General features: G+C 38.3%; 1 protein-coding gene across 3 annotated transcripts in view; it reads right to left on the bottom strand.

Annotated features, from left to right (window-relative positions):
• Positions 1-10706: 10706 nt before the first annotated feature.
• The window catches only part of TMTC3 (transmembrane O-mannosyltransferase targeting cadherins 3), a 39443-nt gene continuing 27495 nt past the window's right edge, over positions 10707-22654 (bottom strand). For all 3 annotated transcript variants that reach the window (XM_067312872.1, XM_067312881.1, XM_067312865.1), the window contains 6 exons: positions 21379-21499; positions 20572-20683; positions 19436-19539; positions 18087-18256; positions 17056-17282; positions 10707-15504 (listed from right to left, as the gene is read on the bottom strand). In XM_067312872.1, the coding sequence (XP_067168973.1) occupies positions 14696-15504; positions 17056-17282; positions 18087-18256; positions 19436-19539; positions 20572-20683; positions 21379-21499 (1543 nt within the window). In that variant the 3' untranslated portion in view covers positions 10707-14695. The remainder of the gene's footprint in view (positions 15505-17055; positions 17283-18086; positions 18257-19435; positions 19540-20571; positions 20684-21378; positions 21500-22654) is intronic.

Below are 22654 nucleotides of genomic sequence, written 5' to 3' on the forward strand. Positions count from 1 at the left end.
TGGTGGTCCCCTAACAACTGTCCTTCCCAAACTAAGTTTCTTCAACATCTGTGTTCCAGACCTTCTTGCTTGTTTTATCATTTCCAATAAAAGTTTTGTTCTCACATATTTCTAGTTTCATAAACAAACATTTTAGGTTGTACATTATTCTCTCAAAACTTCTCAGAAATTATACTGATCATTCACAAATGTGAACACTGATAAAAAGTCACATACAGAAGCATGCAAGAAAAGTGAATAGTGATGAGATGATAAGCCCAGGTTTATAGAATGCAGTACATGAAATAATGGTAAGATGAATGTTTCTGCATGGAATAATGTAAAGGGAATCACAGAATAGAATTAATGAGAGCTGGAAGGGACCTTTGGAGCTTGTCTGGCCTGACTCCCTACTCAAAGCAGGGCTAACTTCCAAGTTAGATCAGGCTGTTAGGGCTATGTCCAGGCAAGTTTTGAATTCTCCAGAGGATAGATATCCCACAACCCATCTGGGCAACCTATTTTAATGGTTGACTCTCCTTACCATTAAGATTTTTTTTTCTTATATTTAGTAAGAATTTCCCTTGTTGCAGCTTGTGCCCATTAGCTCTTGTCCATTCACTGTGCAATTCTGAGAAGAATCTGGTTCCACCTTCACTGCAACCATCTACAAAGAGCTGGAGACTGTAGTAAGATGCCCCCATAATCTTCTCTTCTTAACAAGCTCCTTTCCCTCAGCCTCTCTTCACACATCATATGCTACAGCCCCTGACCAGCTTGGATACACTGCAGGATTCCCATACCGGATTAGACCGTAGTCCATTTAATCCAGTTTCAGTCTCCAAAAGTGAAAGTTCAGAAGAAGGGAAAAGTGAAAAGCAAGCTGGGTGTGATACTTCTTTAGTGTATATTCACAGTCCCAGAAATCTGTTGGGTAAACACTTCTTGGCCCACTGGTTGTATCTTTGTGTTTTAGAATTTAGGATTATTTTTTTCCTTAAACATTTTCAGTCATGTAGTATCTGCAATATTCTAATGTCCCCTGCACAGCACTTTCACTGTTTGGTGTGATTCTACATACAGACTTCGCAGGATGTATGTATAATAACCCTAACTTAGAAGTAATGATTTGTAAGAGTGGGATTTGACAATGACATTTTAAAACAAATTAGTATTTTCCCTCTGATTATCCAGTTGCAGAAAATAAATTCTTAGGAGAAAACTATATACAGGAAGGGATGTTAACAAGCAATATCCTGAAGAACTTGATATTTCTGTAGCATCAAGGAGCTCTGTAAGAACCTAGATGCATTATTACTAGTCCCTAGTCCCTGATATGTAATGGAAACATCCTTTTTTTTTTCTCTCTCTCTCTTTGTGGTTTAGATCATCACATACTTCCATGATGATAGGTTTCTCGGGTCAGAGGTTGTATCTTCTAATGGTGTTATTTAGAACATTGCAATTTATCTTGTCACATACAGAACATGAGTTGAAATGCTGCTTAAAATTTATAATGTTACTGGTCTAAACTGTAGCAAAGTTGCTACTAGTATTTCAAGGAAAATTAACTGTAAATAGCTAAACACAGGACAGAAATATGGGACAAACGCTAGCTAGTTCCATCCTTGTCCATACATTGCTGGTTTTGATATAATTATGGTCTTCTTGAAATCTTCTAGTTTAGCTTATGTGACTATACCTCCACTCCTCCTTTTAACAAGGTACTCACCAAGAGGTCACAGAATCACAGAATCACAGAATCGCTGAGGTTGGAAGGGACCTCTGGAGATCATCTAGTCCAACCCCCCTGCTCAAGCAGCGTCACCTAGAGCACATTGCACAGGATTGCATCCAGGTGCGTTTTGAATATCTCCAGAGAAGGAGACTCCACCACCTCTCGGGGCAACCTGTTCCAGTGCTCTGTCACCCTCACAGTGAAAAAGTTTTTCCTCATGTTCAGATGGAATTTTCTGTGTTTCAGATTGTGCCCATTGCCTCGCGTCCTGTCGCTTGGCACCACTGAAAAGAGTCTGGCTCCATCCTCTCGACACCCTCCCTTAAGATACTTGTACACGTTGATAAGATTTCCTCTCAGCCTTCTCTTCTCCAGGCTAAACACGCCCAGCTCTCTCAGTCTTTCCTCATAAGAGAGATGCTCCAGTCCCCTAATCATCTCTGTAGCCCTTCGCTGGACTTGCTCCAGTAGTGCCACATCCCTCTTGTACTGGGGAGCCCAGAACTGGACACAGTACTCCAGATGGGGCCTCACCAGGGCTGAGCAGAGGGGCAGGATCACCTCCCTCGACCTGCTGGCAACACTCTTCCTGATGCACCCCAGGATACCATTGGCCTTCTCGGTCACAAGGGCACATTGCTGCCTCATGCTTAACTTGGTGTCCACCAGCACTCCCAGGTCCTTCTCCGCAGAGCTGCTTTCCAGCAGGTCAGCCCCCAACCTGTACTGGTGACTGGGGTTATTCCTCCTCAGGTGCAGGACCCTGCACTTGCCTTTGGTGAACTTCATGAGGTTCCTCTCTGCCCACCTCTCCAGCCTGTCCAAGTCTCTTTGAATGGCAGCACAGCCCTCTGGTGTATCAGCCACTCCTCCCAGTTTGGTATCATCAGCAAACTTGCTGAGGGTGCACTCTGTCCCTTCATCCAGGTCATTGATGAAGAAGTTGAACAAGACTGGACCCAGGACTGACCCCTGGGGGACACCGCTAGCTGCAGGCCTCCAACTAGACTCTGTGCCACTGATCACAACTCTCTGAGCTCTGCCATTCAGCCAGTTCTCAATCCACCTCACTGTCCACTCATCTAACCCACACTTCCTGAGCTTGTCTATGAGGATGCTATGGGAGACAGTGTCAAAAGCCTTGCTGAAGTCTAGGTAGACAACATCCACTGCTCTCCCCTCATCTACTCAGCCAGTCATTCCATCCTAGAAGGCTATCAGATTGGTTAGGCATGATTTCCCCTTGGTAAAGCCATGCTGACTACTCCTGATCACCTTCTTGTCCTCCACATGCGTGGAGATGGCTTCCAGGATGAGCTGCTCCATCACCTTTCCAGGGATGCAGGTGAGGCTGACTGGCCTGTAGTTCCCTGGGTCCTCCTTCTTGCCCTTTTTGAAGACTGGGGTGACATTGGCTTTCTTCCAGTCCTCGGGCACCTCTCCTGTTCTCCATGACCTTTCAAAGATGATGGAGAGTGGCTTAGCAATAATGTCCGCCAGCTCCCTCAGCACTCGTGGGTGCATCCCATCGGGGCCCATGGATTTGTGGGTGTCAAGTTTGCTTAAATGATCTCTAACCCACTCCTCCTCCACCAAGGGAAAGTCTTCCTCTCTCCAGACTTTCTCTCTTGCCTCCAGGGTCTGGGGTTCCTGAGGGCTGGCCTGAGCAGTAAAGACTGAAGCAAAGGCGGCATTCAGTAACTCTGCCTTCTCTGCATCCTTCGTCACCAGGGCACCCACCCCATTCAGCAAAGGGCCCACATTTTCCCTAGTCTTCCTCTTGCTGCTGATGTATTTGAAGAAGCCCTTCTTGCTGTCCTTGACATCTCTAGCCAGATTTAATTCCAAACGGGCCTTAGCCTTCCTCGTTGCATCCCTGCATACTCTGACAACATTCCTATATTCCTCCCAAGTGGCCTGTCCCCCTTTCCACTTTCTGTATACTTCCTTCTCCTGGTTGAGTTTTGCCAGGAGCTCCTTGCTCATCCATGCAGGTCTCCTACCTCCTTTGCTTGACTTCCTACTCATAGGGATGCACTGCTCTTGAGCCTGGAGGAAGTGAAGTTTGAATATTAACCAGCTCTCTTGAACACTCCTTCCTTCTAGGGCCCTCACCCATGGGATTCCTCCAAGTAGGTCCCTGAAGAGGCCAAAGTTTGCTCTCCTGAAGTCCAGGGTTGCGATCCTACTTGGTGCCCTGCTGCCTCCTCGCAGGATCCTGAACTCCACCATCTCATGGTCACTGCAGCCAAGGCAGCCCCCGACCTTCACATCTTCCACCAGTCCTTCTTTGTTTGTTAGTATGAGGTCCAGCAGCACACCTCTCCTTGTTGGCTCCTCCACCACCTGTGTCAAGAAGTTGTCACCAATGCTCTGCAGGAACCTCCAGGACTGTTTGTGCCTAGCTGTGTTGTCTTTCCAGCAGATATCAGGGTGGTTGAAGTCCCCCATGAGAACCAGGGCCCGGGATCGTGAGGCTACTTCCAGCTGTCTGTAGAAGGCCTCATCGACTTCCTCATCCTGATCAGGTGGCCTGTAGTAAACACCCACAACAGTGTCACCCATGCTAGCCTGCCCTTTGATCCTTACCCATAAGCTCTCGACTCGCTCTTCATCCACCCCTAGGCACAGCTCAATACATTCCAGTTGCTCTCTCACATCAAGAGCAACTCCACCACCTCGCTTGCCTGCCCTGTCTTTCCTAAAAAGCACATAGCCATCCATGACAGCACCCCAGTCATGCGAGCTATCCCACCATGTCTCTGTAATGGCAATGAGATCATGGCCCTGCGACCGCACACAGATCTCTAGTTCTTCCTGTTTGTTTCCCAAGCTGCGTGCATTGGTGTACAGGCATTTCAGGGAGGTGATCGAGCATGCAGGTTTCCCAGGAGGGATACCAGAGGATCCTCCATAGCCACATCCCATGTGCACTTCCCTGGCTGCATTCACCTGCTGGAGGCATCCTGACTTGAGCAGTCTTTTGCCAACTACCCTTTCACTATAACTCTCCCCTTCCCCCATCTTTCCTAGTTTAAAGCCCTCCTTACCAGGTTGGCCAACCTGTTGGCAAAGACCTGTGTGCCCCGCCTCGTGAGGTGGATCCCATCTCTCGCCATCAGTTGTCGATCTTCAAACAGGGTCCCAAGGTCGTAGAAACCAAAACCCTGTTGCCAACACCAGCAGTGCAGCCAGTCGTTAACCTGGAAAGTCCGTCTCCTCCTCCTCTCATCCATCCCCCTCACTGGCAGGATTGAGGAGAAGATGACCTGTGCTCCCAGACCCTTGACCACCATCCCCAGAGCTCTGAAATCCTGCTTGATGGTCTCCAGTTTGCCCTTGGTGTCATTGGCGCCCACATGAAAGAGCAGCAGTGGGTAATAGTCCGAAGCGTGGACAAGCCTTGGCAGTCTTTGCATGACATCTCTCACACGAGCCCCCGGCAGGCCGCAAACCTCTCTAGACAAGAGGTCAGGTCGGCAGATAGATGCCTCCGTCCCCTGTAGCAGGGAGTCCCCCACAACAATCACCCGCCGCTTTTTCCGGGCGTTCCAGCAGGGCACAGGGTCTGTTGTCCCAGGCACTTCCCTGGCAGCCATGCCCATCTCCTCCTCATCCTGGAGGGCACTAAACCTGTTCTTCAGCTTCAGGTCTTCAGGAGGAAGTCAAGTACAAAGACACCAGCCTCCACTTCTGAAGCAATAACAGGATTGGTGACGAACAACATATGAACAGTCGCTATCCCTGGAAGCAGGCACCACTGCCTTCTCAAAATGCTTCCAGACCTTGAGTGGTAAACAAACCCAAGCACATGATATAACATGGCAAAAATCAATTATACATAGTTATGCTCTTGTATTAAACAACCCTATGGACTTATTTATGTAACACTGTGCACTTAGCTGATCCTTTGTGTGAGTTATGCAACCGCTCCATAGTATGTAATAAGCTGAAAAAGTAACTCAGTCATTGCTGCCTGTAGGTATTTTTGCTGCATTGCTGGTCTAAACAGCAATAATAAAATGGTTTGTAATAATAGAGTGAAATGAGTGCTCTTCCTAGTGGATGTTTAAATAATTGTATTTCAGTTCCTGGTCTGAGGTTCCAAAGTTCTTCATTATCTTAAGCAAAGACTTACATATATGACATACATATCATTTATATGTATAGACAGATAGATAGATAGACAGATTTAAGCAGAGACACAAAAAAGCAGAACAATGAAGATGCTTATTAGTAATACATTATAGACTTAACACCCTTCAGTTAGTTCCTTTTCTTTTTCCTCTTTAAAGCCTTCTGTCTTAAAACAATGGAAGTGTGAGAAAATACCAGTGCCATAGAAACAAAAGAACACAAGAGAACAAAGGAAAGCAAACTTAAAAATATTCAAGAAATAAACAGTCTGTGTTAATCAAATTCAGTCTAACTTTCAATCCCTTAATACCAGCTCCCCTAGAACTGAAGAAAGAAGAGCATACTAGTAAAAACAATCATCTGAAATGGTTAGTAAACTCTGAAGTTGAGACTGTTAGTAACTGATGAATTAAAGTTTGCTATATTTTCTTATCTGTCAGAAGGATCTTAAGACTCCAAGATACTAGTCTGAAATAACAAGGTTTATTTTTTGCTTTGTTATTAATTTTTAAAACAAAAATCTAGATGTCTTCTTGCATTTCAGTTGCTTTGTGTTTTATGTTTTTTCTTCACTATAATCAGAGTTTGTTTTCAGTGTTCATAGGTGAAGGATCGTTTGCCAGTTTTGTACTCATGCTTCAACAAAAAGCTGTTATTTAGGAGAAAAGGACTTTCAGACATGCAAAGAGGAAGAATAAAATGAAAGAATAAAATGAGGGGAAGTCCAAAGATAATCAAAGGGTAAAGGAAGTCAATGGAAAGAGGGTTCCTTTTGTAATTTTATCACAAGATAAACTAGTACAAATAAAATTAGAAAATGTTTTTACATTTTTTTTTTATATATTGATCAGAATGAAATTACTTCAAAACTTAAATATGCTATTTTTGCTTTCCATGAATATTCTAGCAAATTAGTTCTTTTGTAATGTCTATAGAAACAGTTGAAGGAAAGGTAAATTTAAGCACAAATATTTGCACTATAAACTTGATTGGCTATATTCATCCAAGTAAGATGCAGAAATATGGTATGATTCATCCAAATAATCCTCGTTGATACAGCTCATACTTTGACTTCATACATATCAACTCATACAAACACATCTGAAGAAACACTGCTCCATTCAGTTTCTTCTGCACTTCATCACAGCATTTAAATTTCTTGAGTATTAAGCTTTCACATAGCTTTGATTGTCTCTGTTTGTTTGTAATCATTTATTCTGGAAATGTGTTAAATGTTTATGTATAGAACTGAAGAAAAACAGTTTTTTAGGCCTGTTTAAAAAATGTTCAGGAGGATAGATATGGTGTTCAGAAGCTCCTTTTAAACTTTTTTTTTTTTTTTTTTTAATCAATTGCTTGCTTTGGTTTGCCAACTGAATAAGACTTACCATAATTTTGCACACTTCTAAGCACAGCAGTTATTACATGTCTTTTATCTCACTGGATTTCAGTAATACTGAAACATTTCATATAATTTGGCTTCCTTCACTTCTACCACTCTCTACAACTCTCTTGTGCACAATAAAATCACTCCATCCTTGTCTGCTAATGAGAAGGCACACATTTTAACATCTGCAAACTGATAGAGTCGGACATGACTTCGGACACTCTTGTAGATGAAAAGAGCGGTTCACCCTGCAACGATGCAAGAATAGTGGAAAAGCTGACGTACAACCACTGCCGAGCAAGCAAGCAGCCTCCATTATTCAATTTAAGGCTGAGGAAGGCTAACAGCTAATCCCATTCTGTAAGGATCATTTGTCACGATACTGTTTCAGCTCTTAGTACCGGTGAGTTAGCACTATGGCATAGTGCTTTGAGGATGATCACGTACAACCAAAATATAGGGCTGGGTTAACAATTACAACTGAAATAAAGGTGAGAACATGCTCAAGATGGTATTTTTAAAAATCAAAATTTATTACTTCTACTTTTGGTAAAACATCCTGTAATTGTTGTATTTTCCTCCCCCACCTACTCTCATTGTGTGTGGATGAATACACGTATAATTAAAAATACCTTACTACGTGTATTTAAAAAGACAATACCCCAACAACTACACATAAGGAGAAAACATATATGCTGAATAGGTGTAGGAAATATGAAAAATTTGCTTTATTTTAATGTTTTATTCTATCTGGAATCCTTCAGGCTTCACATTTGTAACAGAGTCACAGCTTAGAAAAGACACATAACATATGAAGTTTGTAAATTGTATAAGCATATCACTCCCCAAAATTATTTGTACTTTTGACCTACCAGTAACCAAAATTTCTGCGAGAATGGCTATTTCACTCATTAGCATATATAAAACTTTCCATAATGTCAAGACATAGTCTCATGCAAGGCCACTCCCCCCACCCCCCATACACACACTCACACACTATTCAAGTGAGTATTTCATTTCTGTCTCTGTTTCTGTCCAGAGCCAATAAAAGATTAAGCTCACCCAAACAAGCATGTAACCTCTAAACTCATTGTAAAAAATATCAGCATGGACATTTAGAAAAACTATTTACAATTTTGTAAGCACAGTTGATGACACAAGCTGAACTTTTTTCCTACAGTTTTTTACTGGCATATTTCTCATACTGTTAAAGATGTAGGAGATAACAGCTTTTTCATTATGCTGGAGTCTATTAATATTAAATTATTATTTTGTTTTAAACAGAATCCCTTATTTTAGAGTATGTGATACCTATAAAGACAAGTTTTCTTTCTAGCAATCTTTGAAGTGAAGATACTGCCCTGGAAAGATTAAACATGTTTTTCTGGCAGTATTTCCTATCCCGGGACATTTATGCAGAAGTGGTTTGAATTGAATTTCTTCTGGCATTTTGCAAAGGAGACATTCTGCATGTGGGACCACTGATTTGTAGAAAGACACTAATAAAATATATAAAATGCAGAAAGAAGTTTCTAGCTTTGACAGAACACCGGCTACACTAACACTCAATGAAGTGATGTATAAATAACATGGGATCTGGCTTACTAAAAAAAAGCCTAGATATGTTACTTTGACTGCAGACAGGAATCTCTTACCTTTTCATAAGCTGAGTATGTTGCAGGTTTGGGGGACTCAGATTCTTCTTGCTCAGTTGAAACACCACCTGAAGAGTGGTAACGGTTTTGTATGGAGAGCAACTGTGAAGCGAAGGAGAGGTGTCTTCCAGCTTTTCCATTCTCAAACTTTCTGTCTAAGCAGAGCAGGATTCCTAGACTGAAAGTCAGAGAAGCATAATTTTGATTACATGGTAGTGCTGAAGCAGGTCTTTACAGGAGTAATAGGTCCTGCTGCAATCCCACACATTTTGCAAGGCAGAGCCGGATCACAGAGCCTCTAGAGGGAAGAGCCCCAGCAACATACTCTCTCCCAAACTGGGACTCTTCCTTGTGCCTTCATGGGATTCAAAGCTTGCAAGAGTTACCCTGAGGTGGCTCCTAGCTTCCCAGAGTAGTTGTGATCTCCATAAGGTCTTTCCAAATGAAACTTCAGGAAGAAACAAATGCCACAGCCCTGCATGGTCCCTGTAAAGCTCCGAACCCTGAAAGCAGGAACTTGAGCAGCTTTACAGCTACAAGGCACAGCTTAATCTTGCAAAACCTAATCTGGCAGCTAAGCAGCAGCAGACTTGACTACTGAGCCTGAAAAGCTGCCCTTAGCGCCTCTTAGCCATGGAGTGCTCTGCAGCTGTGAGGAAGGGGGAACCATTGAGATGTTGCACTGGAGGAGTTACATACACAGCATCAAAATGTTTCAGCAGCTTTTGTTTTAGGAGAAAGGAGAGTGTTTACTTTATGCAACTGACAGCTCACTCTGCTCGAGAGGTGACATTTCTTGCAGTTCAGTGCTTTGTTCTGAAGCCCCATTAAATGCTAGGTTGCCTCAGAATCCCACAGGCCTGTGGTTCACCTAGTTGGGATGAATAAAGAAAAGCTGAGCAATAAATCATACTTTTGTCAGGGATTTACATGCACTTAGAGGGAAATAGAGGCACATGGCCACAATAGTGTCATATTCCAGGAAAATGAACAAAAACAACATGTGCATCTTTTGCATCCTATAGAACACACCCCTAGAACAAGCCTGCCTGTCTCCCTTTTGGGTAGGAGGATTTTCCAAGCCTGTCTGTTTTGTGACTGAGAGCCGGTGGGGAGTGGGGGGCCGGCTGAAAAGTGCCTGTAGGTTCTCCAGCCCCATAGGCAGTATGTCATCATTGGAAGCTGAGACCCACTTCCTTAAGATTTCAGCATGTCATTTTCCTTTAAAATATATTGAAATTGCACTTATGTTCCAAAATAAGGCACAGGTCAATAACTTAATTTTAACCTTGCAGCTGAGCAGAAGTCAAGCTTCCTATATCCTTCAGTTACGCTCTGGCAATGTATGCGTACCACGTTTTCTCATTCTCATATGTTACCCTTCACCCACAGCAAATTATTCCTGTACATTTACCTGTATCTTGACTCTAGCTGTTTCAGTATTCCCTGCTCAAGGTGTACACTGTACTGCAAATTGGAAAGAATTTCCCTCCTTGGTGACTCAAATCTCTGACAGTTTGTACATGAATGTTGGTAGGAAAAGGTTTCTATTCTTTGTCATACCCAACTTTACTATTTCTCCTGACAGAGCTGATAAAACCAATTGGAAAAAAAATATATATATATATATCTGAATGAATATACAATGGTTGTAGCTGGATGCAATACAAAGAATAACACTTAGAACACAAAAAATACTTAAAATACTTACAAAACGAAGTCCCAGGATATTTCATGTACAAATGGCCAAAAAAAAAAAAAAAAAAAGCTGCACTAGCAAGTATATACCATAGTAATATACAGGCATACCTCGTTTTATTGTGCATCTCTTTATTGTGCTTCACAGAGAATGCTTTTTTTTTTTTTTTAAACACAAATTGAAGGTTTGTGGCAACCTTGTGTCGAGCAAGTCTATCGGCACCATTTTTCCAACAACACGTGCTCACTTCATGTCTCTGTGTCACATTTTGGTAATTCTTGAAATATCGCAAACTTTTTCATTATTACTATATCTGTTATGGTGATCTGTGATCAGTGATCCTGGATGTCACTATCGTAATTGTTTTGGGGCGCCACGACCCGTGCCCATATAAGACAGCAAACTTAATCGATAAATGCGTGTGTTCTGACTGCTCCACTGACCGGCCGTTCCCCAGTCAAAATATCAACATTAACAGGAGTTTGGAAGAAGTTGATTCCAATACTCATGGATGACTTGGAGGGGTTCAAGACTTCCGTGGAGAAAGTAACTGCAGAAGTGGTTGAAATAGCAAAAGAACTAGAAGTGGAACCTGAAGATGCGACTGAATTGCTGCAACCTCATGATAAAACTTGAATGGATGAGGAGTTGCTTCTTACGATGAGCAAAGAAAGAGGTTTGTCGAGATGGAATCTGCTCCTGGTGAAGATGCCTTGAACATTATTGAAATGACAACAAAGGATTTAGAATATTACATAAACTTAGTTGATAAAACAGCGGCAGGATTTGAGAGGATTGACTCCAATTTTGAAAGAATCGGCCATCAACATTAAGGCAAAACCCTCCATCAGCAAAAAAGTTACGACTCGCTGAAGGCTCAGACAATGGTTAGCATTTTTTAGCAATATTTTTTTTTAATTATGTACATTGTTTGTTTAGACATAATGCTATTGCACACTTAATAGACTACAGTATAGTGTAAACAACTTTTCTATGCACTGGGAAACCAAAAAATTCACATGACTCGCTTTATTGCGGTGGTCTAGAACCGAACCCGCAATATCTCTGAGGTATGCCTGTAGATTAGCCTACTATTCCACGTTATCCTTCTGCAACTGCGCTACTCATTAGTCATCCAGTTGTCTCAACTGTATACATGCACATGTAATTAATGCTTACACATGTTCACCTGCTTATGCATATACTCAACTGCAAAAGATCCAGCAATGAATCTGAGACAAGTGCATGGTTTCATACTGAAATTACATGAATAAATAAAATGTGCATAGAGTTTAGTATGTTTATTATAGCTGTACATGTAAGTTTGAAAATTTCCTTATGCAAAGTTGACAGAAGGCATTTTTTCAGGTTTCTCCAGCAACCATGGCAACTGTATTTGAGAAGAGGGTTTTAAATTACTTCAGTATGCTTGTCCTATCCTTAGAAATCCCAAATTCTCAAGTATTAGCAAAACTGGGGGTTCTGAAAAGAGATGACATTTTTAGTGTCCTTGTACATGGGGATGGTGGGGGGGAGGAGTAAAGAGAATAAACTGTGTTGAAAGGGAAAAATGCCTGTCAACTATTCTCTCTCCCTTCTATCTGCAAGTAAATGAAGCCAAAGTAATTTTTCCTTCATAGTTTTTCATGAGAAAAGGCTATTCTGATTATTTTTTTCAGCAGTGATACCACTTAAATTTACTACACCATTTTTCCTGTGAGAGTTTAACTTAAAAATTGTTGACACATCACAACAGGGTAAATACAAATCAGCACACTGACATTAGTCAAAATACTAAAATTTCTTAAAAAACAAAAAACCCATATTGCACAGTACACCTGCTAATGGTCCGAAAGACAATACTCCTAAGATACTTCAGTTTACATTGATTGAGGATTTTAGTTAAAACTGGTGGCACCTCCTAGTGTGAATAAAACTAAATAATTTTTGCTAGTCCCTCAAGAAGAGCTATCTGGAAGGTCAAGATGAGAGCAGAGGGACAGTAATTATTTTTTTAAAGCATTCTTGCCTGCCCTGGCACAATTACACAAGTTGAAAGTATGCTCCTTTTTAACTCTTGACTACACAGACTCAGTAAAATGAAAGTGGTATGGCAACTGCATTTTAGAAGCTCTTGTGTTTATGATGGAAAGCAGAATTCTGGCTTGCTTAGGCAGAAAGAAAGTACCTCTTCTACTACCCAGTTTCTCCCACTTTCAAATGAATGTTCCTTTGTATCACCCAGGGCGATGACTCATTCATTTGTAAAGTGAAGGTTAGGGGGTAGACCTAATACGCAAGTTAGTGTTTGTGTAACACTCTCGTATTTTAGCTGTAAGTATCTGACAGCTACTCATAGCCAAGATGAAGTAGTGATTTTCGAGGTGTGGTCAATAAACTACTGGTGCCGCAGAGTACTTAACAGTTATGTACAAAGAACTGCTGGACAGCAGGTACCTGTACCTGTACCAGGTGCCTGTAGCTTTCAAATCATGCTTAAAAAACAAATCAACTCCCCCCCCCCCCCAACACTTTTCCCATTGTTATTACCATATAAGTAATCATTGTGGTAAGATTCCCTCCCACAAAGATAAATATTATGTCGTACAGCTACATTACAGCCTGAGGCAGAAATCTGAGCAGTTATAGAAAGGATCATGGTAGTAGGGTTGCTAAGGAATACCTCTGAATCTTGAAATAAGACAAAACATAAAAGATTAAGAGTTAGATTTAAGGATTAATTGAATCATTATTGAATCCAACCCATATTTCTTTTCTTCCTCATAGTTGATGAAAACATCAGCTTTAATAATAGGTAATATGTTTTTTAAAAATACATGCATTGCACGAGGATAAAAGCAACACAGATTTCAAAAAAAATTTAATTTCATGTAAGAAATTAAAATGATGCATTAGTGGAAAGGTGTAAATGGGAATATTTTAGTAGTCAGAATAAGTAATTAATAAAAACAGACACCCTTAACAAAATATAAAAACAGAACTTGGTATCTGGAAGTATATTATCCACATTTCCTCACGTTAAACTGCTAAATTCAATGGCTTAATTATTATCATATTGCCCTCAGCAATGGCTAATCATTATTTAAATTAGTTGTGTGAAAAGTCATGAGACCAAAAATACTGTGCCAATGACTGGAATAGTAACGCCAGTTTACTATACACAAGGAATAATTTACTACACCAGGGAGTCAATCCACAGTCATCAATACAAAGCCAATGAGGACTACTGCATAGCATACTGGTTACTGTACCAAAAGTGCATTTTTCAGCATCCAGTGGACTGGGGAAAAAGTAGTAAAACTGCCCATTTTTTACATAACTTTAAAAAACAACCAGATGATTGACAGATGAAGACAAAACACATACTTCTTTTATAAGTAAAAGCATAGTCTAAAGATCTTAAGAGCACCATAAGATTTCTATCAGATAAAACAGTACAAACCATTAGCATCGTAAGTAAAGAGCAATTAAAAGGTTATTATATCATCCCAAATTTAGAACACAACTGAAAGAATTTTAGTGTGCTGCTGCATCATCCTACGGTCTAACACACACATACTAAGACCAGTATTTTACTGACCTTTTGCTATGCTCTGGAAACAAATAATGCAAAGAAAATGCTTTTCATGTATAACAGAGGTCTAGAAAGATTTAAACTGCTGATGTGTAAACTGAAATTTGGAAAATACAAACATGTTTATGTGGGGAAAAGCAGCAGTGTCTGGTTTAATCCACTAACATTCAATTCAGCTCTTTCACTGATTCTTTGAAAATATTGTTACTGAATATCCCTGGCTACCAATAATTTTTATATTAGAGTGCCACTTTCTCACTATTGAAGGTTTCTGCATTTATATTATTCTCAATCCTTTATCCTTCTATCCCCATCGATCTCTCACATTTAAAAGTTGCAGTTTTCTCACATAAAGCATTGTAGAACTGCTTTTTGCTGCTTAAGTGATATGCAGTTGACATTATTTCTGTTTTCAAAGCACTGAGTTCACTTTCCAGTTGGATCACATATTAAACAATAATTAAAAATAGTACTCTCTCCCTACTCTGGTGTGACATGATAAAGGCTATTCGCCATTCAATATACGTTCAATCTCTTCTAGTCTTTTCAAAGCAGCGACTCTTTTTTTCTCAATGTCTTTGATTTCTTTTGTAGATTTTTTGGGAGTCTCTTTGTCCATGTTGTTTTTCTCCGTTCGTTTCTTATTTTTTAAATGCCCTTTATTAACTGTTGTTTGGGTGGTTTTCTTCTCATTTTTTACTTCTTTCAAATTTTCAAATGTTTTTTTTTTTTCTTCTACAGCTGCAATCCCATCTGCTGGAAGTGATGACTGCTCCGCAGCACTGAGTGATGCAATTTTACTTCTGACTATGTTTAGGTGACGCTGAATATATTCCTCATGAGGTGCCAATGCTAGAGTTTCAACCAAACATTTTTCTGCTTTCTTTAAGTCTCGCTCTTCAAAGTAAACCACACAAAGATTATGTTTTCCTTGTACATTGTTAGGATCTAGTTCCAGAATTTTTTCAAAACACATTTTTGCTCCACTTATATCTTTCTTTTGGTTCATTAAAATATCTCCTTTTAGAATCAGACCTTTGGTATGATCAGGGTAATATCTCAGTAGGTCTTCCAGGATGGGCAACGCCATCAATTCTTTTGCTGTCTGAGAATAAAGCAGTGCCAAATTGAACAAAGCACTTCGGAAGTTTGGCTGTAACCTTATCGCTTTCTTCATCCAAGCCTCTGCTTCCATATCTTTTTTGTCATCCATTGCCAGCATACCCAAATTGAAGTAGCCATTTGCATCCTGTGGTTCTTCTTTCACATAATTTAACAGTCTTTGTTTAGCTTCAGGTCTAAGCCGAGCATTACCTAAATGACAAAATTACAGATTTATTTCTGAAGAATTTTTAGACCAGGCCTGTCAAATGCTAAGGTTTACACAAATTAAAATGAAACATATTTAGTACAACTGTAAAAGGGAAAGGGTTTAAAAATGCTACTTTTTCTTTTTGCTGGGTAACAGCACTTTATAAAGATGTATTTCTCTTCTTTACAGAACAAAACTACTTCACTTGACTTGTAGCCAAAGTCAGCATCATTACCCTATTTCTTGAATTGTAATTAGTTTTTATAAAATATAAATACAAATAAGGGTGTGTCTACAAGCTTAAGAGATTATTTTCACGTATGATTAAGCAACTGAAATGGAGAAAAGACATCAGTTTTGACAAATCAGCTCTCACAGAGGCAAACTTGGAGTGGAAGACCTCATTTTGTTAAAGATATATTAATAGATTTTAAAGACAGAGATCACATAGGATAACTTCATATTTAGCCAGGCTAAATATTTTCTAAAACCAATTACAATAAACTCAAATCTTTCCCTTATTTTATTTTGCCTCAAGAAACAAACCACCTCCCCCTCAAATACACACCACCACCATACTGAAAAGTAATCATATCTGATCATGCTAGGAGTCCTAGCTTGTAGTCTGTGCTACCTTTTATAAATACCCAGTGAACACATCTTTGTAAGAAGGCAAAGCCTTACTGAAGGATGAGGGAGCAGGGAGCTCACTTTAGCTTATTCTTTCACCTCCTGAAACAGTGCTGCACCCTCTAGTATGAATAACTGAATACTAGACAGTTAACAATTCTGCTTGTGTGAAGCCCCCGAGCAAAGGGTTTCTTGTATTACATAACTTACAACATGAAGACAAGAGACAAATAACAAACCATTTGCATCACAGCTCCAGCCAAACCTATAGAATCCCTTTCTGAGGGGTAGCTTACTATTCCAACAAGAGGAAACAAAAGCCCTGACTAGCCACTTGCCAAATATTCTTTGCAACAGCCTGTATTCACAGAAGGGTTTCATGTATCCATACAGCTAGAAGTTATATATATGAATAAAATTAGACACATGAAGACTGGACTTGATTCATACTAATTAGCAATATTACAAAGGAATTTTTGCTAGATTTAAAGTCCACAGAAGTCAGTCACACATTTTAGTGAGGAATGCATTATATCAATGTAAGACATCAGTATTATACATATTTTACTAAATAACAATTTTTTTTTTGAGAACAGATTATATATGAACAATTTTGAAATATATTTTTGTGCAAGACTATATTCTTTATAAGATGTTATAATACAAAATACAATTTGTTTTAAAAGTGCTTATCAGTTAGTGTACATGTACACCTTGCACAAATTTCATACACTCCCATAAAGATGACTATTACAATAAACAGTTTCTTCTTTGGTGTTTCTCCTAACGCAATTGAGAACGATGCTATGAACTTCTGTTTCAAAAAACAAGTCAAATCTTAAAAAAAAAAAAAAAAAAAAAAAAAAAGCATGCATCCTATGAATGCAAATACATAATGCTTATATTAGGGACAACTAACATACCAGATTCCTGCATTAGTAGGGCTGAGTTGAACAATGCCAGTTTATGTGTTGGGTTCAGTTCCAGTGCTCGGTTGAAATTCTTCAGAGCTTCTGTCGGATCTTTTAGTTCGATGTAAACAATTGCCAAATTGTACCACAGGTCTGCATTGGTTCTGTCTAATTCTAGAGCTCTAAGATAAGCTTCCTTAGCTTTCAGAGGTTTGTTCATTTTTAGAAGTAGTTCTCCCCTGTTGAAGAATCAAATTTTACTTTCAACAACTTTCATTCGTAACGATATGAAAATAATTGACAAGTTCTTAAAAGTGCGCCTACCTAAAGCCAGTAGATGCAGTGAGATAATAATTTCTTTCCTTTTGTTTTAAACACAAAATGACACAGGACTTTGTTTCTATACCATTCCCCAAAGCTTTCACCTCTCAAAATCTTGTATATGCAAGGTGGGAGCAGGGGAGTCACCAAGGGCTCCTGATAGCTACCCTGTAATTACACTGCAGCAGCTACAGTCTAGGCTTCTTGGCACCTGCCTAAGTCCCAGCAGGAATCACAACTAGATAATTAGTGAACTGAAGCCTTGGTGCCTACAGGCACATTACTCTTATCTACGCAGGCTCCCATTTATGTGCCTTCTAGTCATGCAAGTCTTGCATTTTCTGGACCAACTTCATCAAAAAAGGGTAAAGAAAGCTCCATTATCCAGACTAACCGAAAGGTTTTTAGTTAAAAACTAGAAGATGGGAAATGTGAGTTTGAAATTCATGAAGAAATCAAATGGACGCATCTTGCTATACAATGTTCCAATACGCATCATATGTGAAAACACACTATTTTAAACAGAAATTTAAAAGAATTAAAAGGGATTCTAAGAATGAATAATTGATTATTGATGCCAAAACTGCATCTTCTAATTTCAAAATAATCATTAAGCCAATTCCAGCAGCTAGTTTAATTGTATAAGCTAAATACTGTTTATTAGTTCTGCAAATAATAAACTTATGTTCAAGAATGTACAGCTCTAAAATTAGAAAAGATACCTGCTGATATAAGCCTGCTTGAAATCTGGCCTCATACTAATTGCTTGTCGATATAATTGATCTGCTTCTTCAAGGCGAGATTCATTTGCTCGAATTAAGTTTGCAAGATTGATATAAACATTCAGATGGTTAGGAGCAACTCTTGCTGCGTACTTTTTACCTGGAATAATCTGTCAAAAAGAATATTATGTACCAAATGTAGACCGCTAAGAAATTTCAACACAATCTGAAAGACAATCAGTATAGATCTAATCTTCACTCTGCCATATTTGTTTTGGGTACCACTAGATATCAGTGGGCAGGCTCTTAATAATCACAAATAGCAATTCTTCTTTCCTGAAAAATCATACCAAAATAGAAACAGATTTTTTTTTCTTTTTTAGTTCTATGAAGATACAGATAATTTTTATACTATACTTGAAATATCAGCTTATTAAGCTCTGCTGCTGCTTAACTGGGCAAATGGCCATCAATGACCAACCAGCCCTTGGAAAACATTCCCCATTCAGACCGAGAATATTTGCTAAAGCCTAAACCCACATTCTAACAGACAATTTAATTCCTTTTTTGACTATCCATCCTGAGGTGTGAATAAGATTTTACCAGTCACTGTTACAGTGGATGTAAGATTTCCATCTGGTACAATATGGTAACTGTTGTATTGCTTATACTTTATCAGTCTAGAATCTTCATGCTGTTTCACGGCACGGAAACTTTTTAATGCTGTAATTCTACTCAGTGGTCTGCTGATTTTTATCAACAGCCTCATTTTATCCTTAACTTGTGTTACTTTCATATCCATGCCAATAAATTACTCTCCTTTTCTCCTAAACAACTAAAATAAGTAATATTACCTACACATACATATAACTTAATATATAGTAAGGGTAACAAAGTATGTTGTTAAAAATATGTTCAAGCAAAGATTTTTTTTTGTCGCTGCTGCTATCTCTCTTCTCCCCACTCCAACACTGCATTTAAGCTTTCGCTTGTAGGTTTGGAAATTCAATCATCAATATTATTAGCTAGAAGAGAGAGCAAACCCTGCGTGATTAGAAACTGTGCGTGTACATTTAACTGTTGCTTTCTTTTATATCTTTAATTTGAGCATATCAAAACAACAGTATAAAATTAACTTAAAATAAAGTTTGAAGAAAAAAGTTCCAAATTAGCATTTCTTAAATTGTTACAACTGTATATAACCTGCTCTTTTAAAAGAGAAAGATTTAAAAAAGCCCTTTAACCATATAGCAACATAGAGCTTTATGCAAAAATAAGAAAAACTTGTATCGTGAATAAAGGTTTGAAATATCTCCTATGGCAGTAGATAAAATAAAATTAATAATTACCTGTGGCATCAATGATTTGGCAGTCATATATGATTCTTCAGCTTCCTTTGTTTTGTTTAAATTTTTGTAAGTTCTTCCTACATTCATATGGGCACCAATATCATCTGAATAAAGAAAAGAATAAAAATTCAAATAGTTTCATGTATTGAGCACCATACAAATAAATGACTATGCCTTGTGAGTAGCATTAAGTAGAGTTACTATATAAAGATCATTAAAAAAAGCAATTCTAAATTATTTTTCGTCTTAATTATGAAGTTAGTATTAATTTAAGCATGAGCCAAGGACAGATCATACAGTTTCTTATGAAATGGTCAAAAATTTGAGGTCATACTTCTATGCATCTATTTTTAATTTCTTGTTATAGTAGAAGCACCTAATTGACACAATTTTTGTGACAGAATTTTCTGATTATGTTACTTTGTGACAGAATTGTCAAAGTGAAAGACAACAGTGCTGATGTCAGATTTGAAACACATTACGTATCCTGAGTAACAAGAATTTCTCTGAAGTTAGGAAATATCTAACACACTCTAAAATACAGGAAGGCAAGCAGGTTTGCTTTCTTGTGTGTGAACGTAACATGTAACAAATGCAGTATACATGTTAAACTGAAATTTATTTATTAGTTTTCTAAAACAAAACAGTAACAATTGTCAAGTACTACCTAGAACTTCCTTTGCAGCAGTACCCACAATTCAGTAAACACACTTTGATGCTGCCTAGATTTACTAATTTTTAAGAGATTTTCTTAGTTTAATTTAGGAAAATTAAATATTATTAGTTACGTTAAATATGGAATTGGAGTTTGGATTGCATTCCTTCTGAATGAATTTACATAATGGTTTTAAATGGGAAGTCTTTGTATTCCTGCATAGATACAAACTTTTCCCAAGTATCTTTTTGGAGTTTATTCTTCTTAAAGAATTATTTTCTCACACTCAAAAGCTACGGATCAATTAATTAAGCATATTACATGGTGTGATGTTTGGTTGGGGAAAAACAGTTAATTCAGAAGATTTTAAGTTAATTCAGAAGATTTTTAAGTAAGCTAAGAGTACTAAAATACTATGGGTGGGGAGGAGAGAACAATAAGCCACTGTTTGCATTCAATGGCAACCAGTCAAAGGTTATACCTGGTTGCACTTGGGTGGCTTGTATGAAGAACTGCAAAGCTCTTTCAAAATTCTTTTCATTTTCTAATGCATGCCCCACATTATTCCATAGTTTTGCATTGTTCTTATTTACCTAAAAACAGAAAAAAATATACAAATACATACAATTATGTAACACTTGATTTTCTTGCAACTACATCATAGACACATAAAAATGCACGGCATATGACACAGATTTCATCAAGCAACTCTAAAGCTCGTAAAGAATATGTAAAGAATAACAAAACATTGCATACAATTAGAACAATTAAATGGATATTGAGGAATGAGTTCATTTTAGCTATTAGTCAGATATTGTCCCTAAAAATCCTAAGGGTTCCAAAATTCATTGCAATTGTTAAGGGACAATGAATAGCTGGTAATACAAACTATCCTATCATGCCATATGCACTTTAAAGATATTATTTTTATGCCTCAAACTTCTTGTAGACTTTTGTGCTCAAGACAACATATAATGCTTTTGTCCAGATAAAAGAATATATTCAACTGTTGTAACACAATTAAGACAAGCTACTTCCCTCTACAAAAAATCTTCTTTTTCTAGAAAAGTCTTCTATTTCTTGCACGTGAATTCCCATGCAATGTCACACACTGCTTTTAAAGCATTCCCCAAAGCAACTAATTAGATATTAATACTATCAATGGAGAAATAAACCTGGCAAAACAAGCATAATTTCTCTTCATTTTTATCATGCTCTATTGTACTCGGCATTTTGAGAGGAACAGCAAAAAAAGTTTCCATTAATTCTTTGAAATGAAATTCCGTACCTTTAAAGCTGACATAAACAATGTGTACTCTGACTCCCAATCCCAGTTTCTGTGCAGTGTTTTTAAGGCATGAGTGAACAGTACCACAGCCAAACACACCCAAGAAATCTTTCTTAGCACACTATTAAAAAAAAAAAAGAGATCTTAGAAGCACACAATTCTAATTCATAGCAAATTAAATATTTTGTATGCTAGGAGACACAAATTGAGGAACATGTTTTTCATGGTTTACCTAAAATTTTCTGCATCACTATGCAATCCACTTAATAAAAATTAAGGCATTACACATTATTAAAACCAAAAGTATAGGAAAAGTGTATTTTTAATATTCAGAGCTTATCTATAATTTAAGGCAATGAATGTGATCATGGTGTCAAACACTGAGGTTCTTCAAAACACTTTATAAAATTTAAAATATTACAAAATGTAAAGAACTAAAAGCATCATCCCATCCTTTTGTTTAATACCAGATCATTCTGCACAAATGCTTGAGTGTGCACATCACCAGTACCTTTCCCACACTGCAGAATGCATCCTAACAGAGAGGTCTACTGTCGAGATTACCCAAACTTCCATAAATCAAATAAACTCCTAATGCAACTGTAATAACTAAATTAGAGCAAGTTTTAGTGTCTCTTTAGAAATTTGTATTTTGTTTTAAAAGCTGCAAGTCAGGGGCAGAAATCACTCTCCATGATCAGCTTCTCAGCAACAGTGTTTTTCTAGAGTTTATGCAGTTTATTTTTCCGGAGTGTAAGCATCACTTAGTTTAACAACAACAGATATAAAACATATGCTTTAGCTGATCATTAGGTCTCTGAATTCTGATGTAACTGGGGAAAAAAAGCCCCACTGAATAGTCAGTAGCTTTCGTACAATTATGAACATTATTTGGTTTTTAAAAAGCTTTAAAAGTTTCACTCAAGCAGATATGGCCGTTCATCACTGCCAGCTACTTCTTATACTTTGAGTTATGCCATAGGTCTGCACACACTGCTCTGTACTTCACAGGGGTTTGACAGAAAACAGAAGGTTTTTTTCCATTTTTAAAATGTACAAAATTCTGTGCAGACTTAGATGATTATGCCTATTTAAAAGAAAGCAGAAGAGAACCAAGAGAGAAACCGGCATATGACACAGGCTCTATTCTATATCCCCACTAGCCTTATGAAAGACAGTTTCACTGTACATATTCCTAAAGCAAAGAGCCTTCTCCCCCTCATAAGACTTTTTAGAGCACTGATTCCCAACCTTTTTGTAATAAGTCACCCTGTTG

The sequence above is a fragment of the Apteryx mantelli genome, chromosome 1 (genome assembly GCF_036417845.1).
Source record: "Apteryx mantelli isolate bAptMan1 chromosome 1, bAptMan1.hap1, whole genome shotgun sequence".
Lineage (NCBI taxonomy): Eukaryota > Metazoa > Chordata > Aves > Apterygiformes > Apterygidae > Apteryx > Apteryx mantelli.